Source organism: Gorilla gorilla, chromosome 2 (assembly GCF_029281585.2).
Source record: "Gorilla gorilla gorilla isolate KB3781 chromosome 2, NHGRI_mGorGor1-v2.1_pri, whole genome shotgun sequence".
Classification (NCBI taxonomy): Eukaryota; Metazoa; Chordata; class Mammalia; order Primates; family Hominidae; genus Gorilla; species Gorilla gorilla.
Window position 1 is genome coordinate 172,343,020 of NC_086017.1, and position 23,319 is coordinate 172,366,338.

Genomic DNA, 23,319 nt, shown 5'->3' on the forward strand with positions numbered 1-23,319 from the left:
CTGATGGCCAGTGATGATGAGCATTTTTTCATGTGTTTTTTGGCTGCATAAATGTCTTCTTTTGAGAAGTGTCTGTTCATGTCCTTCGCCCACTTTTTGATGGGGTTGTTTCTTTTTTTCTTGTAAATTTGTTTGAGTTCATTGTAGATTCTGGATATTAGCCCTTTGTCAGATGACTAGGTTGCGAAAATTTTCTCCCATTTTGTAGGTTGCCTGTTCACTCTGATGGTAGTTTCTTTTGCTGTGCAGAAGCTCTTTAGTTGAATTAGATCCCATTTGTCAATTTTGTCTTTTGTTGCCATTGCTTTTGGTGTTTTGGACATGAAGTCCTTGCCCATGCCTATGTCCTGAATGGTAATGCCTAGGTTTTCTTCTAGGGTTTTTATGGTTTTAGGTCTAACGTTTGAGTCTTTAATCCATCTTGAATTGATTTTTGTATAAGGTGTAAGGAAGGGATCCAGTTTCAGCTTTCTACATATGGCTAGCCAGTTTTCCCAGCACCATTTATTAAATAGGGAATCCTTTCCCCAATGCTTGTTTTTCTCAGGTTTGTCAAAGATCAGATAGTTGTAGATATGCAGCGTTATTTCTGAGGGCTCTGTTCTGTTCCATTGATCTATATCTCTGTTTTGGTACCAGTACCATGCTGTTTTGGTTACTGTAGCCTTGTAGTATAGTTTGAAGTCAGGTAGTGTGATGCCTCCAGCTTTGTTCTTTTGGCTTAGGATTGCCTTGGCGATGCGGGCCCTTTTTTGGTTCCATATGAACTTTAAAGTAGTTTTTTCCAATTCTGTGAAGAAAGTCATTGGTAGCTTGATGGGGATGGCATTGAATCTGTATATTACCTTGGGCAATATGGCCATTTTCACGATATTGATTCTTCCTACCCATGAGCATGGAATGTTCTTCCATTTGTTTGTATCCTCTTTTATTTCCTTGAGCAGTGGTTTGTAGTTCTCCTTGAAGAGGTCCTTCACATCCCTTGTAAGTTGGATTCCTAGGTATTTTATTCTCTTTGTTGCAATTGTGAATGGGAGTTCACTCATGATTTGGCTCTCTGTTTGTCTGTTGTTGGTGTATAAGAATGCTTGTGATTTTTGTACATTGATTTTGTATCCTGAGACTTTGCTGAAGTTGCTTATCAGCTTAAGGAGATTTTGGGCTGAGACAATGAGGTTTTCTAGATATACAATCATGTCGTCTGCAAACAGGGACAATTTGACTTCCTCTTTTCCTAATTGAATACCCTTTATTTCCTTCTCCTGCCTAATTGCCCTGGCCAGAACTTCCAACACTATGTTGAATAGGAGTGGTGAGAGAGGGCATCCCTGTCTTGTGCCAGTTTTCAAAGGGAATGCTTCCAGTTTTTGCCCATTCAGTATGATATTGGCTGTGGGTTTGTCATAGATAGCTCTTATTATTTTGAAATACGTCCCATCAGTACCTAATTGAGAGTTTTTAGTATGAAGCATTGTTGCATTTTGTCAAAGGCTTTTTCTGCATCTATTGAGATAATCATGTGGTTTTTTTGTCTTTGGCTCTGTTTATATGCTGGATTACATTTTTTGATTTGCGTATATTGAACCAGCCTTGCATCCCAGGGATGAAGCCCACTTGATCATGGTGGATAAGCTTTTTGATGTGCTGCTGGATTTGTTTTGCCAGTATTTTATTGAGGATTTTTGCGTCAATGTTCATCAAGGATATTGGTCTAAAATTCTCTTTTTTGGTTGTGTCTCTGCCCGGCTTTGGTATCAGAATGATGCTGGCCTCATAAAATGAGTTAGGGAGGATTCCCTCTTTTTCTGTTGATTGGAATAGTTTCAGAAGGAATGGTACCAGTTCCTCCTTGTACCTCTGGTAGAATTCGGCTGTGAATCCATCTGGTCCTGGACTCTTTTTGGTTGGTAAACTATTGATTATTGCCACAATTTCAGCTCCTGTTATTGGTCTATTCAGAGATTCAACTTCTTCCTGGTTTAGTCTTGGGAGAGTGTATGTGTTGAGGAATTTATCCATTTCTTCTAGATTTTCTAGTTTATTTGCGTAGAGGTGTTTATAGTATTCTCTGATGGTAGTTTGTATTTCTGTGGGATCGGTGGTGATATCCCCTTTATCATTTTTTGTTGGGTCTATTTGATTCTTCTCTCTTTTTTTCTTTATTAGTCTTGCTAGCGGTCTATCAATTTTGTTGATCCTTTCAAAAAACCAGCTCCTGGATTCATTAAGTTTTTGAAGGGTTTTTTGTGTCTCTATTTCCTTCAGTTCTGCTCTGATTTTAGTTATTTCTTGCCTTCTGCTAGCTTTTGAATGTGTTTGCTCTTGCTTTTCTAGTTCTTTTAATTGTGATGTTAGGGTGTCAATTTTGGATCTTTCCTGCTTTCTGTTGTGGGCATTTAATGTGCTATAAATTTCCCTCTACACACTGCTTTGAATGTGTCCCTGAGATTCTGGTATGTTGTGTCTTTGTTCTCATTGGTTTCAAAGAACATCTTTATTTCTGCCTTCATTTCGTTATGTACCCAGTAGTCATTCAGGAGCAGGTTGTTCAGTTTCCATGTAGTTGAGCGGTTTTGAGTGAGATTCTTAATCCTGAGTTCTAGTTTGATTGCACTGTGGTCTGAGAGATAGTTTGTTATAATCTCTGTTCTTTTACATTTGCTGAGGAGAGCATTACTTCCAACTATGTGGTCAATTTTGGAATAGGTGTGGTGTGGTGCTGAAAAAAATGTATATTCTGTTGAATTGGGGTGGAGAGTTCTGTAGATGTCTATTAGGTCCACTTGGTGCAGAGCTGAGTTCAATTCCTGGGTATCCTTGTTGACTTTCTGTCTCGTTGATCTGTCTCATGTTGACAGTGGGGTGTTAAAGTCTCCCATTATTAATGTCTGGGAGTCTAAGTCTCTTTGTAGGTCACTCAGGACTTGCTTTATGAATCTGGGTGCTCCTGTATTGGGTGCATATATATTTAGGATAGTTAGGTCTTCTTGTTGAATTGATCCCTTTACCATTATGTAATGGCCTTCTTTGTCTCTTTTGATCTTTGTTGGTTTAAAGTCTGTTTTATCAGAGACTAGGATTGCAACCCCTGCCTTTTTTTGTTTTCCATTTGCTTGGTAGATCTTCCTCCATCCTTTTATTTTGAGCCTATGTGTGTCTCTGCACGTGAGATGGGTTTCCTGAATACAGCACACTGATGGTTCTTGACTCTTTATCCAATTTGCCAGTCTGTGTCTTTTAATTGGAGCATTTAGTCCATTTACATTTAAAGTTAATATTGTTACGTGTGAATTTGATCCTGTCATTATGATGTTAGCTGGTTATTTTGCTCGTTAGTTGATGCAGTTTCTTCCTAGTCTCAATGGTCTTTACATTTTATCGTGATTTTGCAGCGGCTGGTACCGGTTGTTCCTTTCCATGTTTAGTGCTTCCTTCAGGAGCTCTTTTAGGGCAGGCCTGGTGGTGACAAAATCTCTCAGCATTTGCTTGTCTGTAAAGTATTTTATTTCTCCTTCACTTATGAAGCTTAGTTTGGCTGGATATGAAATTCTGGGTTGAAAATTCTTTTCTTTAAGAATGTTGAATATTGGCCCCCACTCTCTTCTGGCTTGTACGGTTTCTGCCGAGAGATCAGCTGTTAGTCTGATGGGCTTCCCTTTGAGGGTAACCCGACCTTTCTCTCTGGCTGCCCTTAACATTTTTTCCTTCATTTCAACTTTGGTGAATCTGACAATTATGTGTCTTGGAGTTGCTCTTCTCGAGGAGTATCTTTGTGGCTTTCTCTGTATTTCCTCAAGCTGAACGTTGGCCTGCCTTGCTAGATTGGGGAAGTTCTCCTGGATAATATCCTGCAGAGTTTTCCAACTTGGTTCCATTCTCCCCTTCTCTTTCAGGTACACCAAACAGACGTAGATTTGGTCTTTTCACATAGTCCCATATTTCTTGGAGGCTTTGCTCATTTCTTTTTATTCTTTTTTCTCTAAAGTTCCCTTCTCACTTCATTTCATTCATTTCATATTCCATCACTGATACCCTTTCTTCCAGTTGATCGCATCGGCTCCTGAGGCTTCTGCATTCTTCACGTAGTTCTCGAGCCTTGGTTTTCAGCTCTTTCAACTCCTTTAAGCACTTCTCTATATTGGTTATTCTAGTTATAAATTCTTCTAAATTTTTTTCAAAGTTTTCAACTTCTTTGCCTTTGGTTTGAATGTCCTCCCGTAGCTCAGAGTAATTTGATCGTCTGAAGCCTTCTTCTCTCAGCTGGTCAAAGTCGTTCTCCATCCAGCTTTGTTCCGTTGCTGGTGAGGAACTGCGTTCCTTTGGAGGAGCAGAGGCGCTCTGATTTTTATAATTTTCAGTTTTTCTGTTCTGTTTTTTCCCCATCTTTGTGGTTTTATCTACTTTTGGTCTTTGATGATGGTGATGTACAGATGGGTTTTTCGTGTGGATGTCCTTTCTGTTTGTTAGTTTTCCTTCTAACAGCCAGGACCCTCAGCTGCAGGTCTATTGGAATACCCTGCCGTGTGAGGTGTCAGTCTGCCCCTGCTGGAGGGTGCCTCCCAGTTAGGCTGCTCGGGAGTCAGGGGTCAGGGACCCACTTGAGGAGGCAGTCTGCAGGTTCTCTGATCTCCAGCTGCGTGCTGGGAGAACCACTGCTCTCTTCAAAGCTGTCAGACAGGGACATTTAAATCTGCAGAGGTTACTGCTTTTTGTTTGTCTGTGCCCTGCCCCCAGAGGTGGAGCCTACAGAGGCAGGCAGGCCTCCTTGAGCTGTGGTGGGCTCCACCCAGTTCGAGCTTCCTGGCTGCTTTGTTTACCTAAGCAAGCCTGGGCAATGGCGGGCGCCCCTCCCCCAGCCTCGCTGCCGCCTTGCAGTTTGATCTCAGACTGCTGTGCTAGCAATCAGCGAGTCTCTGTGGGCGTAGGACCCTCTGAGCCAGGTGCGGGATATAATCTCGTGGTGCGCCGTTTTTTAAGCCGGTCCGAAAAGCGCAATATTCGGGTGTGAGTGACCCGATTTTCCAGGTGTGTCCATCACCCCTTTCTTTGACTAGGAAAGGGAACTCCCTGACCCCTTGCGCTTCCCAAGTGAGGCAATGCCTCACCCTGCTTCGGCTCGCGCACGGTGCGCGCAGCCACTGACCTGCGCCCACTGTCTGGCACTCCCTAGTGAGATGAACCCGGTACCTCAGATGGAAATGCAGAAATCACCCGTCTTCTGCGTCGCTCACGCTGGGAGCTGTAGACCGGAGCTGTTCCTATTCGGCCATCTTGGCTCCCTTGCTCTCAGTTTCTTTTATGATATTCACCTCTCAGGTATTCTACCCCTTGAGTCAATTTTAATACCATTTTCCAAGAAAAACCATTTCAACTAGCTTTTTAGATTCTTGGTATAAAATTGAGCAAATAAAATAAATCTCATCCGTAACTGTAGTTATGTCCTCTCTATTGTTCCTAATGTTTATCTTTTCTCTTTTTCTACTCACCTCACCTTAGACTAGCCACTTCTATCTATTATGTTAGTTTTTTCAAAAAACTATTTTTAGTTTTATTTTAAACAATCTTTTTCTAAATTTTGTTTTTAACACTAATTCCTTCAACTCTATTTAGTTCTGTTTTGTTTTAATTGAAAGCTTAGTTTATTTTTAATTTCTAATAAATATATTTAAGATCATAAATTTTCTTCTGAGTACTATAATGGGTCTGTAGCTGGTACTTATAGCTACCTTTTTCCACTGCCCATTGCATATTTTATTTGCCCTCAGCAAGCACCTCAGCTGTTTCATTCTTTTGGGTACATACTTAGGTGTGGAATTACCAAGTCATATGGTAAATTTATGTTTATATATAAAAAACTGCCAAACTGCTTCAAAGTGGCTGTACCATTTTACATTCCTGCCGTCAATATTTCTCTGTATCCTCCTCAACACTTGTTATTATATTTTTGTTTATAGCCATTCTAGAGGGTGGTATGAAGTGGTATCTCATTGTGGTTTTAATTTCCATTTTGCTAATGACTAAAGATGTTGAGCATATTCTGGATACAAGTCTCTTACTGCATATATGGTTTGCACATATTTTCTCCTAGTGTGTAGGAGAAAATTCACACTCTATATTCTTAATGGTGTCCTTTGAATTGCAAAAGTTTTAAATTTTGTTGAAGTCCAGTTTATCAAGTTTTTTCTTTTAATTGTGGTTTTGGGGTTATGCTTAAAAACTGTTTGTCTAATCAAGGTCACAAAGATTTTCTCCTATAGTTTCTTTCAAGTGTTTTATAGTTTTAGGTCTTATATATTTAGGTCTAACTCTTGAGTTAATTTTTGTGCAGAGTGTGAGATAAGTGTCTAAATTCATATTTTTCTATGTGGATATTCTTCATCCCAGTGAAAACTCTGTCCTTTCCTCAGTGAATGCCTTGGGTCTTCTGTCAAAGATCTATTGACTGTAAATGTAATGGTTTATTTCTAGAATCTGAAGTCTGCTCCCATTGACCTATATATCTATCCTTATATTAGTACCATGCTGTCTTGCATACTTACTAAAGTTAGTGAGTTTTGACATTAAATGTGTAATGTTCATTTTCTTCAAAATTGTTTTGGCTATTCTGGGTAATTTTAGTATTGGCTGTTTTGGTAATTATATTTAGTTATTTGCAAGAATATCTTTAATATTTCTCAGCTAGGTAGGTTTGCTTTTGGCTATTCCTTTCTTGATTTCTAGTGCTACTGTTTTATGATGAGATAATGTTGTCTTTAGTAATTTCTACTGTTTAGGATTTATTGAAATTGTTTTTCTTTTTAAAATCTTAATACATGATTTTTAAATGAATGTTTTATGAATGTTTGATAAAATATGTATTCTTTCTTAGAACTGTGTTCTATAATCTCAGTTAACTCGACCTTGATAGTTGGTTATTCAAGTTCTGTGAATTGTTATTATTTTTTGTCAATTTGATTATTTTGGTTTTGAGAGAGTCCTATTCTAGTCCTTCACAATGATTGTATGTGTTAATATTTGTTAATTTTTTCTTTTCTTTTTCTAGTACTTTTTGTTTTCTGTATCTCAGATAGTTTCCTGTTATCTTCTTGGTAGATTATTCCATTTATTACATAAAATAACTTTTTTTTTTTTTTTTTTTTTTGACATGAAGTCTTGGTCTGTCATGCAGGCTGGAGTGCAGTGTTGCGATCTGGGCTCACTGCAACCTCCGCCAACTGGATTCAAGCGATTCTCCTGCCTCAGCCTCCCAAGTAGCTGAGATTTGGCACATGCCACCACGTCCGGCTAATTTTTTGTATTTCTAGTAGAGACGGGGTTTCACCAGAATGGTCTTGATCTCCTGACCTCATGATCCACCCAGCTCAGCCTCCCAAAGTGCTGGGATTACAGGCATGAGCCACCGTGCCCGGCTGTTCATAAACTTTCTTTGTTGTTTTTCTGTCCCCCTTGGCCTTGAGTTTTATTTTTTCTAGAATTAGAATTACGAGTTTTATTTTCATTTGCTGATTTATTTTGTCTGTCTTTTTGCCAAAGAAGTCTTAAGTGTTATCTCTAATCTGTTGTGACTACAATAGAGTTTTCTAATAATTTGATTTTATTTAAAACAGATGTAATTTATAATATAGTAATGTTAGTAGAGGAGAATCCTATTTTGCATAATTATTTTCATATGGCTTTTTTTTTTTTTTAAGATGGTCTGGATTTTTATTATTCCTCAAAACAACATGCTCAGAAGATGGTCGAATTTCTTCAGTGTACAGTTCCCTGTAGGTATGTTCTGAACCTTGAATGTGACTAAATCTAAGGACTTGGGAATGGATGCGGATCACATATATTCTTCAGGCTCAGACAACTTCTCTTTATTTAAAATCGTAGTAGAAATACTTACACAATCAGGAAGCATATATTGGGTTAACCACCCACTCACAGAGGTGGTAGGACTTGTGCTCCAAAGATCGGGAAATTTTCATAGCTGGAGTTTATATTGAAAGGTACTATTATAGTGTGAACAAAGATTTGCAGTGGGCGTTAGTATGACTTTTAATAATGCTGTATAGAAAGTAGATTGGTCTGAGCCAACAGCATGTTCTAGAGGTTTGGTGGAAAAGGTTCAAAATAGGTAGGGCTTAGTTAGAATGGTGAAGGTTTTGACATGCAAGTGCAGGACAGTAGGTTTTACCAGAGGAGGCATCATGAAGACATTTTAGACCTTGGACAATGATGGTTTGATTTAATGAAAATTGATATTCCTGAGTCCATACAGGTTAATGATCTTTGTCTTTATATTACTACTAACTTTTTTCTTAATAGATACAAAGCATCACAAAGACTGATCTCTCAAGATATCCATAGTAACACATACAATTACAAAAGCACTTTTTCTGTGGAAATTGTTCCAATATGCAAGGTACTTTTCTTTTTCATTTAATCCATATCTGTAAAAGAGTACAAGTAATTAATTGGCTTATATGTAATTTGTAGCTCCTGGTTTTCCTCTAGGGTTGGTTAAAAATTTAGAATAAGTTCCTTAAGTGACTTCTAACATATTCAGCCATGTTAAAAGATATATATTTTTTAAAAAGTCATGCTTATAATTATGAATTGACATGCCTTTTATTTTGGTGTATTAAAATGAAAAGACCTGGTTATAGTTGATAAAAGTCCATATTCTTTGAAATTTGTGATCCTGTGAGCCTGTATCATATAGTTCAGTGAAACTGAATAAAAGAAATGACATTAAAATCAATATTAGTGAGCCACTTTGTGGAATATGTACAAACAAAATTTTGGCAAGAAATTAAAGAATATTATGATAATGTGAAAATGAGATCATAGAATCATTCTTATGATTTTAAAACATAAGCTGAATAAAACTTAAAATGTAGATTATTTCATTTAATTGTACTAAGATAAAACCCTGCTTCAAAAAAATATGAATTAAAATTCAATAAATAGTTATTGAGCATCTATAGTGTAGAAGGCTGTGTACTGAGGATTGTATAACTACAGGTCTCTGCCATGTAAGAATTTATACATCAGTATTAAATCACTAAGAATGATAACTGCCATTATTGTGACCATTCTACATAAAGTTAATCTAGATACTTTAGTGTCTTTCACCTCATTCTCATCTCATAATAACTGAGGTAAGCCATATCATTTTGACGATGAGGAAATTGAAGTTTGAGGAGGTTAGACAACTTGCCCAAAGTTACACGATCACAAAATGATGAAGCTAGGATTTGCACCCAGGTCTGTGTCTCTAAAGCTTTAAAACTGCTATTGCTATTTTATAGTATGTACTAGGGATGAAATGATAGCTTAAAATAGGGTCAGCAAACTTTCTCTGTAAAGAGACAGATGGTAAATTTTTTAACTTTCAGGTCATATAATCTCTTTTGCAGCTACTCAGCTTTGCTGTTGTACAAAAGTAGCATGGGTAATATGTAAAGGAATGTCAGGGCCGCGTTCTGGTAAAACTTTATTTACAAAAACAGATGGTGGGTCAGATTTGTCCTGAGGGTGGCATTTTGCCAACCTCTGGTTTAAAACAGTAAATGTTTCCCTGGTACAAATCTTGAGAAATATGAATTTAGGTGTGAGGGCATATTTAGGCCTTGTGTAACTGAGTTTTACACATGTGAAAATTAACATATGTATTACACTATGTAAAAAAGTATATTTGTTTATCTTTGGAAACTCATGTATTAAAAACCAAGGACTGAACTAAGAGCTGTTACGATTGTGAATAGATACACCTTAAAATATAACTCAGATCTTTTTTGTATTTTAATTCAGTTTAAAAACAGATAATTACGTTGCTGCTTCATGTCTCCCAATATAAATGTAGACATGTGACTTTTTTGGGCTTAAATCTTTGATTGTATATTGGCATATGTAGCCATGTAAGAGAAATGTGTTCCTTTGAAGTTTATTTTTTAATGGAGATTGAAAGAAGTCACAGGTGGATTTATAGAATCACTCTCCTGCTAATGTTTATAATACTCTGTTTAGAATGTACACTGTATTAACATATAGAGTGATAAGAGGCATTCACACTGCAATAAAATGGAAATAATAATAGCTTGGTGATTTGGGCCCTGGATTTTTTTTTTTTTTTTTTTTTTTGAGAGACAGTTTTGCTCTGTCACCTAGGCTAGAGTGCAGTGGCACCACCTTAACTCACTGAAGCCTCGACCTCCTGGGCCCAGGCTGTCATTCCACCTCAGCCTCCCAAGTAGCTAGGCCCACAGGCATGCACCACCACGTTTGGCTAATTAAAAAAAAAATATATATATATGTATATGGAGACAGGGTCTCCATATGTTGTCCAGGTTAGACTTGAACTCCTGGGCGCAAGGGATTCTCCCACCTTGTCCTCCCAGATTGCTGGAATTACAGGAGTGAGCCAGCGTGCTCAGCCAGGATTTTTTTTTTTTTAAGCATTTTTATTAAGACAAGATGCCTGTCATACTTAAGGTCTGATTCTTTTCTTTAGTCTCTTTGTTGATTGATAGAATTGAAAATAACGTTTTGGTTGGTCAAATGCAATTGGATTGGGTGTTTATTGATGAGTGTTTATTGGACTGTTATTTAGGATATGCCTCATTCTAAATGTTAGTTCTTATGCCTAGGATAATGTTGTCTGTCTGTCTCCAAAACTGGCACAAAGCCTGGGAAATATGAACCAGATTTGTGTGTGTATTCGAGTAACCAGTGCCATTCACCTCATTGATCCAAACACCCTACAAGGTAAATTCTGGAAATGATTTGCCTTGACAATTTTGTTCTGTATGACAAACAATAATAATTTGTGTTGTTAATTTTTCAAGCATTCTTGCTAATATTGTTTTGAAAGATTAGTTAAAATTTGTGCTATTGTTTAATACAAAACATTGTGGAATTTGCAAGCTTTGATTAGTTACTTTTGTATTTTTTATTTAAAGAAACAATTGTTAACTTTTACATATTTACTGGTTTATTCCATTAATTTTTACTGAAATTGACTTTTTTGTTTTTTTTTTGAGATGGAGTCTGGCTCTGTCGCCCAGGCTGGTGTGCAGTGGCGCAATCTCAGCTCACTGCAACCTCCGCCTCCCAGGTTCAAGCTATTCTCCTGCTGCAGCTTCCCAAGTAGCTGGGATTACAGGTGCCTGCCACCGTGCCCAGCTAATTTTTGTATTTTTAGTAGAGACGGGGTTTCACTGTGTTGGCCAGGCTGGTCTTGAACTCCTGACCTCGTGATCTGCCCGCCTCGGCCTCCCAAGGTACTGGGATTACAAGCGTGAGCCACCATGTCCAGCCTGAAATTGACTTATTTACCTCATTTAATTTTTGTGACTATTTACTTAAGTCCATTGCCAAAATTTGGTGTCTAGCAGTTATTTTAAATTTTGGAACATTTGGCTTTTTGTGGCCCATTGGAACATTTAGTTTGAATATGAATTTTAACCAATTTTGTTATTACTGTAGATCATTTTTTAACATTGTCTATAGAATAAATTATTTTTTAAGGAAGACCACATTTTGGTAGGTATCTCAGTATTTGGATGTATCTTCTGCTTGATCTTTTTCATGTATTTTCTGTAATATAAGTTTCCTTTATACAAAAAGTGAGTTTATTTTGATATTTTTCAAAGTCATTCATTATCTTTATCAGTTAGAATTCATAAGTTAAAGATCTGTTAGCAATATTGGGATGGACATTCTTTACCTATCTGGTAGAACTAGGCTTTATTTCCCATAAACTAAGCAGCTGAGATGACAGATACGTTTCTAAAATAAAGTGCCAGCACGTGAAACAGCTGTACCACTGATTGGCTCTGATCTTACTTAAAAGGCACTTAGCCCTGTGGCATTCTGGTTATAGTAACTATTTAAGGTATGTTTGACATCTGATATATTTTTCTTGTGCTTTGAGAAGTTTGGGATTGGTTTATAGGAGTAATTGATGACCCTAAGGAGTGAGTTGACACTAGTTCTGTTGACCTGCCACTTCCCAGTTGGTATCTACCAGTTTCTTCTTAGGTAATACATTTGATAACTCTGAAATATATAATTTTTCTTATGTTTTTGTGTTCTATCCTTATTTTTAGTGGCAGATATTGATGGGAGCACTTTCTGGAGTCACCCTTTCAATAGTTTATGTCATCCCAAACAGCTAGAGGAGTTTATTGTGATGGAATGCAGCATAGTCCGAGATATAAAACGTGCTGCAGGTGCTGGAATGATATCAAAAAAGGTAAGCTACATCCTGCCTGCCAGTGTATTTTTTTTTCCCCTCAGTTATTATTGTTTCAGTCCCTCTTTTAAAAAAAATTTGTTGGTGTTTCCACAGTATGGAATCCAAACTTAGCACCACATTAGGAAAAAAATTCTTTTTTTTTTTTTGTCTTTTTAATATGTGGTCATTGTGGAAATATTAGACTTAGACTGTTAAGTTAATTTATTCTCTTTTGTGTAGGAAAAATCTTTTAAATGTTTACTCCATTATATTAAAAAAGGCATTTCTTTGCTTTATTTTTATAGAGGAGGACCTTTATTTTTGTAGTGGTTATCTTGACTTTTAAAAAGTCATCACCAAATACTAAATACTTCAGTGTGCATCTCTCACACACAGGAATATTTTTCTACATAATGAAAATGTTGTTACCATACCTATAAAACATATAGTCTACACAGTATTCTGCTCTTATCCATGGGGATACATTCCAAGACCCCCAGTGGATTTTTGAAACAACCCACAATAGTACCAAACTCTATGTATATTGTTTTTTCCTATACATACATACCTATGATAAAGTTTAATTTATAAATTAGGCACAGTAAGAGATTAACAATAATTAATAATAAAATAGACCAATTATAACAATATACTGTAATAAAAGTTGTGTGAGTGTAGTCTCTTTCTTAAAGTTATCTAATTCTACTCCACCAACCTGTTTTTGGATAGCGATTAACTGTGGGCAGATGAAACCTTTGAAAGGGAAACTGTGGATAAGGGGGGGATTACTGTGTTCAGATTTCCTCATTTGTCCCAAAAGTGTCTTTTATGCCTTGTTCAAACAGGTATTCAATTGGAGACCACTCATTAAATGGGAATAGTATACCTTTTTAGTCTTTTATTTAATAATAGTCCCCTTCTTTTTTCTTTTATTGGTTATGATACCAACTTCCTTAGACAATTAGTGCATTTATCTTGTAGAATACTCCACCTTCTAAATCTATCTATCTGTTTCCTCATGATGCCATTTAACTAGCTTCTTAATTCATTGTGTTTCCTCTAAACTGGAAAGTTGATCTAAAGGTTTGGTTACATTTAGGTTAAATTTTTCTTGCCAGAATATTTCAGAGATGATGCCGTGTACTTTTTATTATATCAAGAGACAAGTAATGTCTGACTGTTTCACTTGTTAACATAGTGATAGTCAGATTCCTCCATTGTAATGTTATGATTTTTTTTCCTTCTGACCAGCAAGCAATCTGTGGCTTAATACTATAATAATATGCAAGTATTGAGTTCCTGTTACCTCTTTTTTTTTCTGGCTTTAGCATCTGTTGATAATTCTTGCCCATAAATTAATTATTTTATTCAGGGTTACAAAATGGTGAATTTTCTATTTCTATTCTACATTTACTAGCTGTCATTCTTAAAGAAGAGCTTTTCATTATTAACTAGGTGTTATGTAGCTTTCCTGAAATGCTCGCCTGCATACATTCTTTTAATTAATTAATTAATTTTAGACATGATCTTGCCATGTTGTTTGGTCTGGAGTGTGGTATGGCTTCATAGCTCACTGCAGCCTCGAACTCCTGGGATCAAGTGATCCTCCTGCCTCAGCCTCCTGAGTAGCTGGGACCACAAGTATGTGCCACCATGCCCAGCTAATTTTTTAATTTCTTTGTAGAGATGGGGTCTCCATGTTACTCAGGCTGGTCTCGAACTCCTGAGCTCAAGCAATCCTCCTGCCTTGGCCTCCCAAAATGTTGGGATTACAGGCGTGAGCCACCTCCCCTGTCCTATGCATAAATTATTAATTCTTTTAGCAAATATTTTTAGAGTAAAGAGTTGATCTAGGAATCATTTCCAGTGGTGAAAATTAGCTTACATGTACAGGTGGTGTCTCTCTTTGTGATTATCATTGTGATCTCCTGAAGTATAAGTATTGTATATTTACTGTATTTTCTTTTGTTTTCTTCTTCTCTCCTCCTCTCCCTTCATTTCTTTTCCTTTTTTTTTTTTTTTTTTTTTTTAAAGAGACAAGATCTCACTCTGTCTCTCAGAGCTGGAGTTCAGTGGTATGATCATAGGTCACTGGAACCTTGAGGTTGTGTGCTCCAGTGATCTTACCACCTCAGCATGCTGCCACACCTGTCTCATTTCTGTTTTTTAATTTTTTGTAGAGTCAATCTCACTGTTTTTTCAGGCTTGTCTCAAACGATCCTACTGCCTCCCTTATAGGAATGAGCATGAGCGCCTGCCCTTTCTTTTTTTTAAAATCCTCATATTGCCCTAAATTTATTCAATGGGAGCCCCTTCAGAATGGTTCCTATATTGTTTTGACATGACTCTCCTGGTCTTTGAAAGCATCCTTGATTTCTGGTGCAACACAGCATTCAGGTGTTCCAGAATCACATGTATAGTTTATAACCCATATCTGAAATCAAATGTTTCTTCAAAGATGAAAGTCTGGCTTCTTTTACTGTGAAATAGTATATAGAGACTCCTAGGGTACCCTTGTGTGTGTGTGTGTGTGTGTGCGCGCGTGCTAATAATGCTTCTTGAGACAAAAATAACTTGTGATAATTTGAGAAAAATCAATGGAAATGGAAGACAGATGACATTCTACATTTTATTTATAAATTAAGGTAATGTGCTTAGGGCAAACTTTTCATTTATAATAAATGTAGAGTATCATTTCCCCTCAGGCAGATATAAAACCAGATACTATATTTTCTTGGTCTTTAAAAAATAGCTAGAAGAGGTTAATAAATTTCTTACAAGCAGAAGAAGTCTAATAGCTAGAAAGTAAATCCTGTTAAATAAAATGTAGTCTCCCTGTTAATTGACTTTTCTTTTGCAGTTCTTAAGTTTGAGACTTGTCTTTTATTTCAGTTTCTCCTTCTGCTCTATTTCTTTTCATTTTTTTCATTTCTTTGACCAACTGCAATAAGGAACACTTGATTCTTTTCATAACTTTATTTTGAGATTCCTTAATTTTATTTATAACTCTTAGTATTTTGCTCTCGATCTCACTTCAGTTGGTCTGTCTTTGTTGTTAAAGGTGTTGGCATGTTAGAAAGGGAATTAATAGTTTTCTAGTTTAAAAATTGGGATGTTGTTTCTGCTATATATATATTATATATAGCAGATGTAGAGAATGATTGTAGTCTACACTAGTAGATACTTTAAAAATTAATTTGATAAAGATTTGGCCTCTCTAGTGGTTTACTACCAGGATTTCTAAGCTGTTTTGTCTGAACCCTGATTTTCTGAACCCTTGTGTCAAGCAAGAGTTTGCTTGGAATACGTTCTTGCTTTAAGATTCCCCTACCTTTTCAGTTATTTTGTTCACTCTGCCTATGTTGGCCCATCTTCCTGTGAAAACATTTCTTTTGAAAATTCTACATGTGTATATTTTTAGGGACGTTATTAATGTTTTATAAAAGTCTTGAATAAAATCTTAGAAAAAGTCAATGATTTATTTTTATGAATTGTTTGTGAGTCTTTCTATACTCATGATTCAGTAATTTGTTAATTTTGACAGTGTTTCATACATCAGAAAAATACAAAAAATTTTCTGTCTTTAAAAATTAGAAAACCAAAAATCAATATTGTATTTAACTTTTCTCTGAGATGCTTTTGGAGTTATGTTTAGATTATTGAAGAGTACATTTTCTTTCCTCTTAAGCATACCCTCGGGGAAGTCTGGGTACAGAAGACATCTGAAATGAATACAGATAAACAGTATTTTTGTCGTACTCATTTGGGACATCTTCTAAATCCCGGAGACCTGGTGTTAGGGTTTGTATTATTTCATATTTTAAACTGCCAATTAGGATTGCAAATTTTCTTTGGGAACCAGCAAAACTACCTAAAAATACTAACATTGTTTATTCTAAAAAGATCGAAGGGTTCTTAGGAGCCTTATAACTCATTTTATTGTTGATAACTAAATTAAACTGGGTTGGACAGAAGCCCATAGTTACTCCATTTTGGTTATAATCTTAAAGAGTAATTTGTTGTAAGATTTTGTTAATTGAGCCTTGAAGTTATATGGTTGTATCCATATTTAGAACTGCTTTTGCAGATTGGGTCTTTTTTATTGTGCAGTTGCTACTGCTCAGATAACTCACTTTTAAGATATGACAACTATATATATATACAAAGGGCTTGTAAAGGCATAGATCAATTCTTTCTGAATCAGCTTTTCAGTGAGTGTGTGATTAAACCCTCAAATATTACTTTTGCTTTTAGGATTTCAGTTTCTTTTACTACAGAATGAGGTTTTTTTTTTTTTGTTTGTTTGTTTAAAATAAACTAGAAGGAAGCAACTAATTGAATTCTAAAGTTGGACTGATATGTAAGTCTGTTTTGCTTTTACAAATGTATGGCAAGGTGGACAATAATTGATTATAAGTGAAACTCAGAGTTCCTTATTGTCTTTACCAGCATCTACAGAAGCATGTTCATTGTGTAATAAATGACAGAACTTTTAAAGTGGGAAGCATATTAAATGTTTGATTTTTAGGAAGTTTTAGGTGATATCCATAAAATAAAAAGTTACACACAAAGGGTAAATGGTCGCTAAGTTTTTCATTGTTTACATTTCAGGTTTGATTTGGCCAACTGTAACTTAAATGATGAGCATGTCAACAAAATGAACTCAGATAGAGTTCCAGATGTGGTAAGGCTTTAGATTTTTCCCTTTTTCCCTGTGTTAAAGAGGATGAATGTAACTCTTAGGGGTAAGAGGTAGGAGTTCACACTTTTGAAAATAACAAATCAATTTAGAGATTTCTGAAACTGCAGATAAGGTATAATAGCAAAAGTCTTCATTTTTTTTTTTTTTAAAGAAACAGGAGGCTGGGTGCAGTGGCTCAAGCCTGTAATCCCAGCACTTTGGGAGGCCTAGGCAGGTGGATCACCTGAGGTCGGGAGTTCGAGACCAGCCTGACCAACATGGAGAAACCCTGTCTCTATTAAAAATACAAAAAAATTAGCCAGGCGTGGTGGTGCAAGCTTGTAATCCCAGCTACTCGGGAGGCTGAGGTAGGAGAATTGCCTGAACCCAGGAGGTGGAGGTTGTGGTAAGCTGAGATTGCGCCGTTGCACTCCAGGCTGGGCAACAAGAACAAAACTCAGTCTCAAAAAAAAAAAGAAACGGGAGTCTTGCTTTATTGACCAGGCTTGCGTGCAGTGTCATGATCACTCACTGCAGCTCAAAATTCTGAGCTCAAGTAATCCTCCCACCTCAGCCTCCTGAGTAGCTGAGACTACAGGCACATGCCACCACTCCCAGCTAATGTTTAAAACACGTTTTGTAGAGACGGGGTCTTGTTATGTTGCTCAGGCTGGTCTCGAACTCCTGGCTTCAAGTGATCCTCCCACCTCAGCCTCTCAAGTAGCTGGGATTACAGGTGTCACCTATCATGCCTGGCTTCATTTTAAATAATTTTTCTTGGTGGGGTAAATCCAAGATTTATTGTGATTGTTTGTTCCTTTTCTAATCACATTTTCATTCTCGATCAAAATACCTGATATTATCTGTAGAGCAAAAATAAATTTAGCCGGGTGCGGTGGCTCATGCCTGTAATCCTAGCACTCTGGGAGGCTGAGGTGGGTGGATTGCTTGAGCTCAGGAGTTCGAGACCAGCCTGGAAAACACAGTGAAACCCCATCTTTACTAAAATACAAAAAATTAGCCGGGCGTGGTGGCATGAACCTGTAGTCCCAGCTACTTAGGAAGCTGAGGCAGGAGAATTGCTTGAACCTGGGAAGTGGAGGTTGCAGTGAGCCAAGATCATGCCACTGCATTCCAGCCTGGGTGACAGAGCAAGATTCCGTCTCCAAAAGATAAATAAATAAATAAATTTGCAGCTAAAAATGATGACATTTAGCATTTTTTCAGTTCATTTTTATTAGGCTCACTTCGTTTCACATACATTGTTCAGTTAAGAAGGCATTTAGAGTTAAGGCTGTTATTCAAAGCTGAATAAAATATCAGTGAAAAATAATCTTCACAGTATCAAGCCTTGGAAAAAAACTATTAATTCTGAAAAATCTGTTAAGTTCTAACATGATGAGGTTAAGAATCATGAGAAACTGAATGAAATTAGTGTGAAAGACCCTGTCTTCTATACTTGCTTAATCTTTTAGAATAAACATTGATTTCTTTAGCAGTGAGCAAAAAAAATAGAGCCATGACAAATCAAGGACTCCGACCACCTGCCCAGTTGTACTTTTATTAGTTGATAAATTAGGAATTAACAGCGTGGTTGGAGTGTAAGTCTAAATAGGTATTTCTAACAAGGTCATAAGAGGAGATCATGGCAATCTTACAATATTTTGTATTTTGTAAAATTATTTTCATTCTATAATTTATTAAACAAGCGTTCTAAGATACATTGTTGTGAAAGTTATATATAGTTCTGTAAATGTTTATTGGTGGGAATAAGAGAAAAAAAGTATCTACTTGTGATATTCAGAATGATTTATATGAATGGTAGCTGAAAACTGAAGTTTGAGTTAAAAGAAAACTACAGTTTTTGTTATTAAGAAAAACAGTATTCAGTCACTGAAAAATTTTAGCAAATTTTAACAATTGTACGAATAATGCTTGAATCCATTCTCATAAAAAGTTAAATACATGGAGAAAAATTTTAAAAGTCCTCTTGACACTGTCTCTCCATCCCTTCTCCTTTCTCCTGAGGTGTAACCAGTGTCATTAGTTTGGTCATTTTTTAGCTTTATTGAATTTTGTGGCCTCACTGTATAGTTCCCATTCTTTGTAACTTTACAAATATTTATCTTGCAGGTATTAATCAAGAAGAGCTATGACCGGACCAAACGTCAGCGTCGTAGAAACTGGAAATTGAAAGAGCTTGCGAGAGAGAGAGAAAACATGGATACAGATGATGAAAGGTCTCGCTTTTCTTTAAATCTCTTATGTTGTCTCAAAGGAAATCTTTATGATAAATACTTTTTATGTTGTAAAGAAATAGGCATCACACAATTGATCCTTGCACTCAATTATAATCTTGGATTCTTATCAAGGTATTAATGGAATCAGTATAAGATGATGTAAAGACATTTAACACAGATTTAGTAATTATTTCCTGGTTTATGACCTAATAATTGTAGTGTTAATGTAAACAATTCATTTGAAAAGTTAAAATATAGTCATACTTTGCTTAACAATGGGCATACCTTCTGAGAAATACATCATTAGGTGATTTTGTTGTGTGAGCATCATAGAGTATGTGGCACATGACTTTATAATAAATAATTACATTATGAATATCACAAATAGCAGATGAGTACTTATGGCTTGAGATAAAAAGGAAACAGCTCATTGATGCCAAGTGTGTTATTCCTCAAATAATTTAAGCAGAAATGAAGACAATGTTCTAAAACAGTTTATTGGATGATTCAAAAAGTGGCTTTAATGATGGTGAAGACACCGATGTCTAAAAAAACTGAGAGTTTATATAAAATTGTTTCATGAAATGTGAGTTGGAAACAGCAGTATGTCTACATAGTCCTTAAAATGAAAGTCCTTAAATGAAGAAAATATAACTATATTTTTGGTGATGAAATATTTAAATGTTTATTTAAAGGCAATACCAAGATTTTCTTGAAGATCTTGAAGAAGATGAGGCAATTAGAAAAAATGTCAACATTTACAGAGGTTGGTGTTGTAGGAGTGTTTAAGTCATTTGTTCTGTATATAAGTATAGTTCCTAGTATGAATATTTTGGTATCTTAAGCTTTGATTCTCATAAATGTCTTTAATTGTTTTTTCAACTACTCTAGTCACACTTCTACAAAAAAACTTGCAAAACAATAAATAAAACTTAACAAAATACTGTTTTGTATATTACAGTTAGTATTATTTGCATTCTAGTTTGATCCCTTAAGTTGCTCACTCCTATAGTGGTGGAAGTATATTCATACAGTTACTCAGTTCATTTGTTCAGTGAATATAATTTGAATGACTGCTGTAAGAGACAAGAGCTTCTGATACAATATAGTTACATAATAATAATGATAAAGAAGGTAGATATTTGTATATTTTCAAATATACTTAATACTTTGTATACATATAAATACTTTGTATTTATTTTATTCTCTTTGTATTTTTTTAGATTCAGCCATCCCTGTGGAAAGTGACACAGATGATGAAGGAGCACCTCGAATTAGTCTGGCTGAGATGCTTGAAGACCTTCATATTTCCCAAGATGCCACTGGTGAAGAAGGTGCATCAATGATGACATAATGAGATGTTGTAGACTGTTTCCACATACATGGGCTTAAGAAGTTGGACAGAATTACCTTAAGTGTCTCTACTATCTTTGCCTCCAGATTTCAAGAGGAGAAATTTAGTTTTAAACCTGAATAAACATGATTTCAGTGCTCACTCAAACCACTAAAAAAGATGGATAGCTTTGAGGTTTTAGATAAGGAAAGATTATGGAGAATGTAGTTGTTATTGATTTTTGGCAATTTTACATGTGGAATTTTATCATTGTGCTTTTTTATATGAGGCACTGTAGTATTTTCACATAGTATAGTACTCTGGATGTAAAAGCTCAAAAATTGTGATTCCTTGAACGTTCACTAAATCTTCAAGCAAAAACACATTTTTACATTATTTTTACGTTGATTATTTTAGTGAAAGACCATATGAAGAAGCATTTTTAATATTAACTTGTTACATACTTTGATCCACTTTACATCATTTTTATGTTGTTGAGGTAGGGAAATTAGGGTTCAGTTTATCACTGGACATTCAGGAGGCAAGTCAATCTTTTTTATTTCCTTATAAAATTAACTCTTCAAAAGCTGTTAAACAGAGAGTTATCTTAATTTTTATTGCAGTAGGAGGAAATATATTTAAAATATTTGTAGATTTATAGCAAATAGAGACTCGTTATTTAAAGGTTAAATAACAATTTGTTCTTTTGTTATTTTTGCCAGTTTAGGGCAGTAGCTGCTTTTGTCATAAATATCTTCCTACCACATCAAAAATGCTGCTTTTAAAATTTTTGTTTATAAATTGAGAAGGAATTTTCTCTCTATAAGTTTCTGTCATTGAACAGATCACCATCAAAAAGAATATTAGAATCCAGCATGAAGATAATGGCTAATAAAAATGAGGTACATACCTTATAAAACCATTAATCAGATTTGAATGAGGAATGCTTCCCACATCCTTGAAAGAAAAACTGTGGCTTACGTTTTGAAGTATTCTGAGAATGAAGTATTAAGATCCAATTTCTATAAGCAAGATCAGACTTGTTAAGTATGCCGCAAGTAAGAGCTAATTCATTCATTCTATGTGTGCCACTAAATAAAGAGATTGAGCAAGTGCCACTGTGTGGAACATTTTTCTTTTTTTTAATATTGGACTTTCCAGTTTTGAAATTATGGATAAAGTCCTAAATTTTCTATAGTGGCTTCTTTTCTGTCCGCATATTTTGTTAAAATTATGGATCTAAAAGCTATATCCTGTCTTTGGTGGTGGCCTAGTAGGAATGGCTTGTCCTAGTTCTTCAAAGGTAAGATTGACCAAAGCAAGTTCTCATTGGTGGTCTGTGTTTACATCTTCCGTGTCAAGATATTTTAAAGCATGAAAACAAAGCCATTCTTGCCCTTTTTCGTGTGTTTGAAATGGTCGCATCAGTGTCATATTTACATGAGAAAGTATCTTACGCAATTTTCCAAAGTAGAATTGTTAATGTTATTTAAGTACTTTTATAATCTTCCCACTGAAAAATATAGTTTCCCACTAACCTTATTTAGTCTTACTCATTTATTTAGTCTTACTCATTTTGATGTTCTATTAAGTATTGAAACTTCTTGGTTGAAAGGCTGTGACAGGCAAACGAATGTAGCTAAGAGAAAAGCTGTCATCCAAGAGCTTGCACAAAGTTAAATAACCTTGATAAATCTACCATACTATATAGTAAGGTTCCCATACTCAAGAGTCTTGTGGGTCCCCCAGTATTCTTAATCATGTCCCAAAGTTGTTATGGCTTGGGAAGGCTGGTATTAATCAAATGCACAAGAACATGATTTATAACCAATTTATAAATATAATTTACAAGTCATTATGACCATTATTTTTTTGTAGCCAAATCTGCACCTGAAGCTGCTGATTTAGAGTCAGAAGTCACTGAGGGGCCAAGTGTGGTTCACGCCTGTAATCCCAGCACTTTGGGAGGCTGAGGAGGGCAGATCACTTCAGGCCAGGAGTTCAAGACCAGCCTGGCCAACGTAGTGAAACCCCGTCTCTACTAAAAATGCAAAAATAATCCGGGCGTGGTGGGGCACACGTAGTCCCAGCTACTCGGGATGCTGAGGCAGGAGAATCACTTGAACCCAGGAGGCAGAGGTTGCAGTGAGTCGAGATCTGGCCACTGTACTCCAGCCTGAGCGACAGAGTGAGACTCTGTCCCCCCCTCCCCCAATAAAAAAAGTCTGATGAGCAAGGAAAGTTCAGGGGTAGAGTTGCTTGTGTAATTGAGATGTTTAACAGCATCAGGCTAATTCCTTGCCATAGTAGAACCCAGAAGCTCTGAGCTGTGTGCCAGGAGATGCCTCCCTGGTCAGTACTTAGTACCAGAGTTTTCCCTAGATTCTTTAATTTTAGTAAATGTGCTCACATTGAGTCAATCCTTACATAACTGGGTATATTATTTCCAGCCCAAGGAATGTTTATTTTTAAAAATATTTTTAATTATCCATAATTTCAGACTTACAAAATGTCGCAAGTATTCCCGGATACCATTTACCTAGATTTGCCAAATGTAAACAATTTGCCTCATTTGCTTTCTTTCCCCTTCTCACTAATAATTTTTTCCTCAACATTTAAGAGTAAAATGCAGACATGATGCTTCTTTATCCTCTAAATATTTCAGCATTCCCCCCGCTCAAAAAACAAGGAATTCTCAAATCACAGTGTAGTGATCACTATCAGAAAATTAACATTGACACAAAACTGTTATCTAATTGATAGGCCGTATTAAGATGTCAGTAATCTCAATAAAGTCCTTCATAAAAATAGTAAATCTAAGATTCTGTGTTTTATTAGGTAG

The 23,319-nt window shown here is 35.9% G+C and overlaps 1 protein-coding gene across 4 annotated transcripts in view; it reads left to right on the forward strand.

Annotated features, from left to right (window-relative positions):
• Window positions 1–22,554, forward strand: part of NMD3 (NMD3 ribosome export adaptor) — a 38,099-nt gene extending 15,545 nt beyond the window's left edge. For 3 of the 4 annotated variants that reach the window (XM_031009770.3, XM_031009769.3, XM_019024544.4), the window contains exons 8-16: window positions 7,692–7,770; window positions 8,311–8,407; window positions 10,635–10,752; window positions 12,096–12,241; window positions 15,912–16,024; window positions 16,835–16,907; window positions 19,038–19,144; window positions 19,840–19,910; window positions 20,368–21,595. In XM_031009770.3, coding sequence (XP_030865630.1) covers window positions 7,692–7,770; window positions 8,311–8,407; window positions 10,635–10,752; window positions 12,096–12,241; window positions 15,912–16,024; window positions 16,835–16,907; window positions 19,038–19,144; window positions 19,840–19,910; window positions 20,368–20,498 — 935 coding nt within the window. In that variant the 3' untranslated portion in view covers window positions 20,499–21,595. Of the gene's footprint in view, window positions 1–7,691; window positions 7,771–8,310; window positions 8,408–10,634; window positions 10,753–12,095; window positions 12,242–15,911; window positions 16,025–16,834; window positions 16,908–19,037; window positions 19,145–19,839; window positions 19,911–20,367; window positions 21,596–22,355 lie in introns of those variants that run through there. The other variant, XM_055381936.2, reaches the window with a different exon arrangement.
• Window positions 22,555–23,319: the final 765 nt, after the last annotated feature.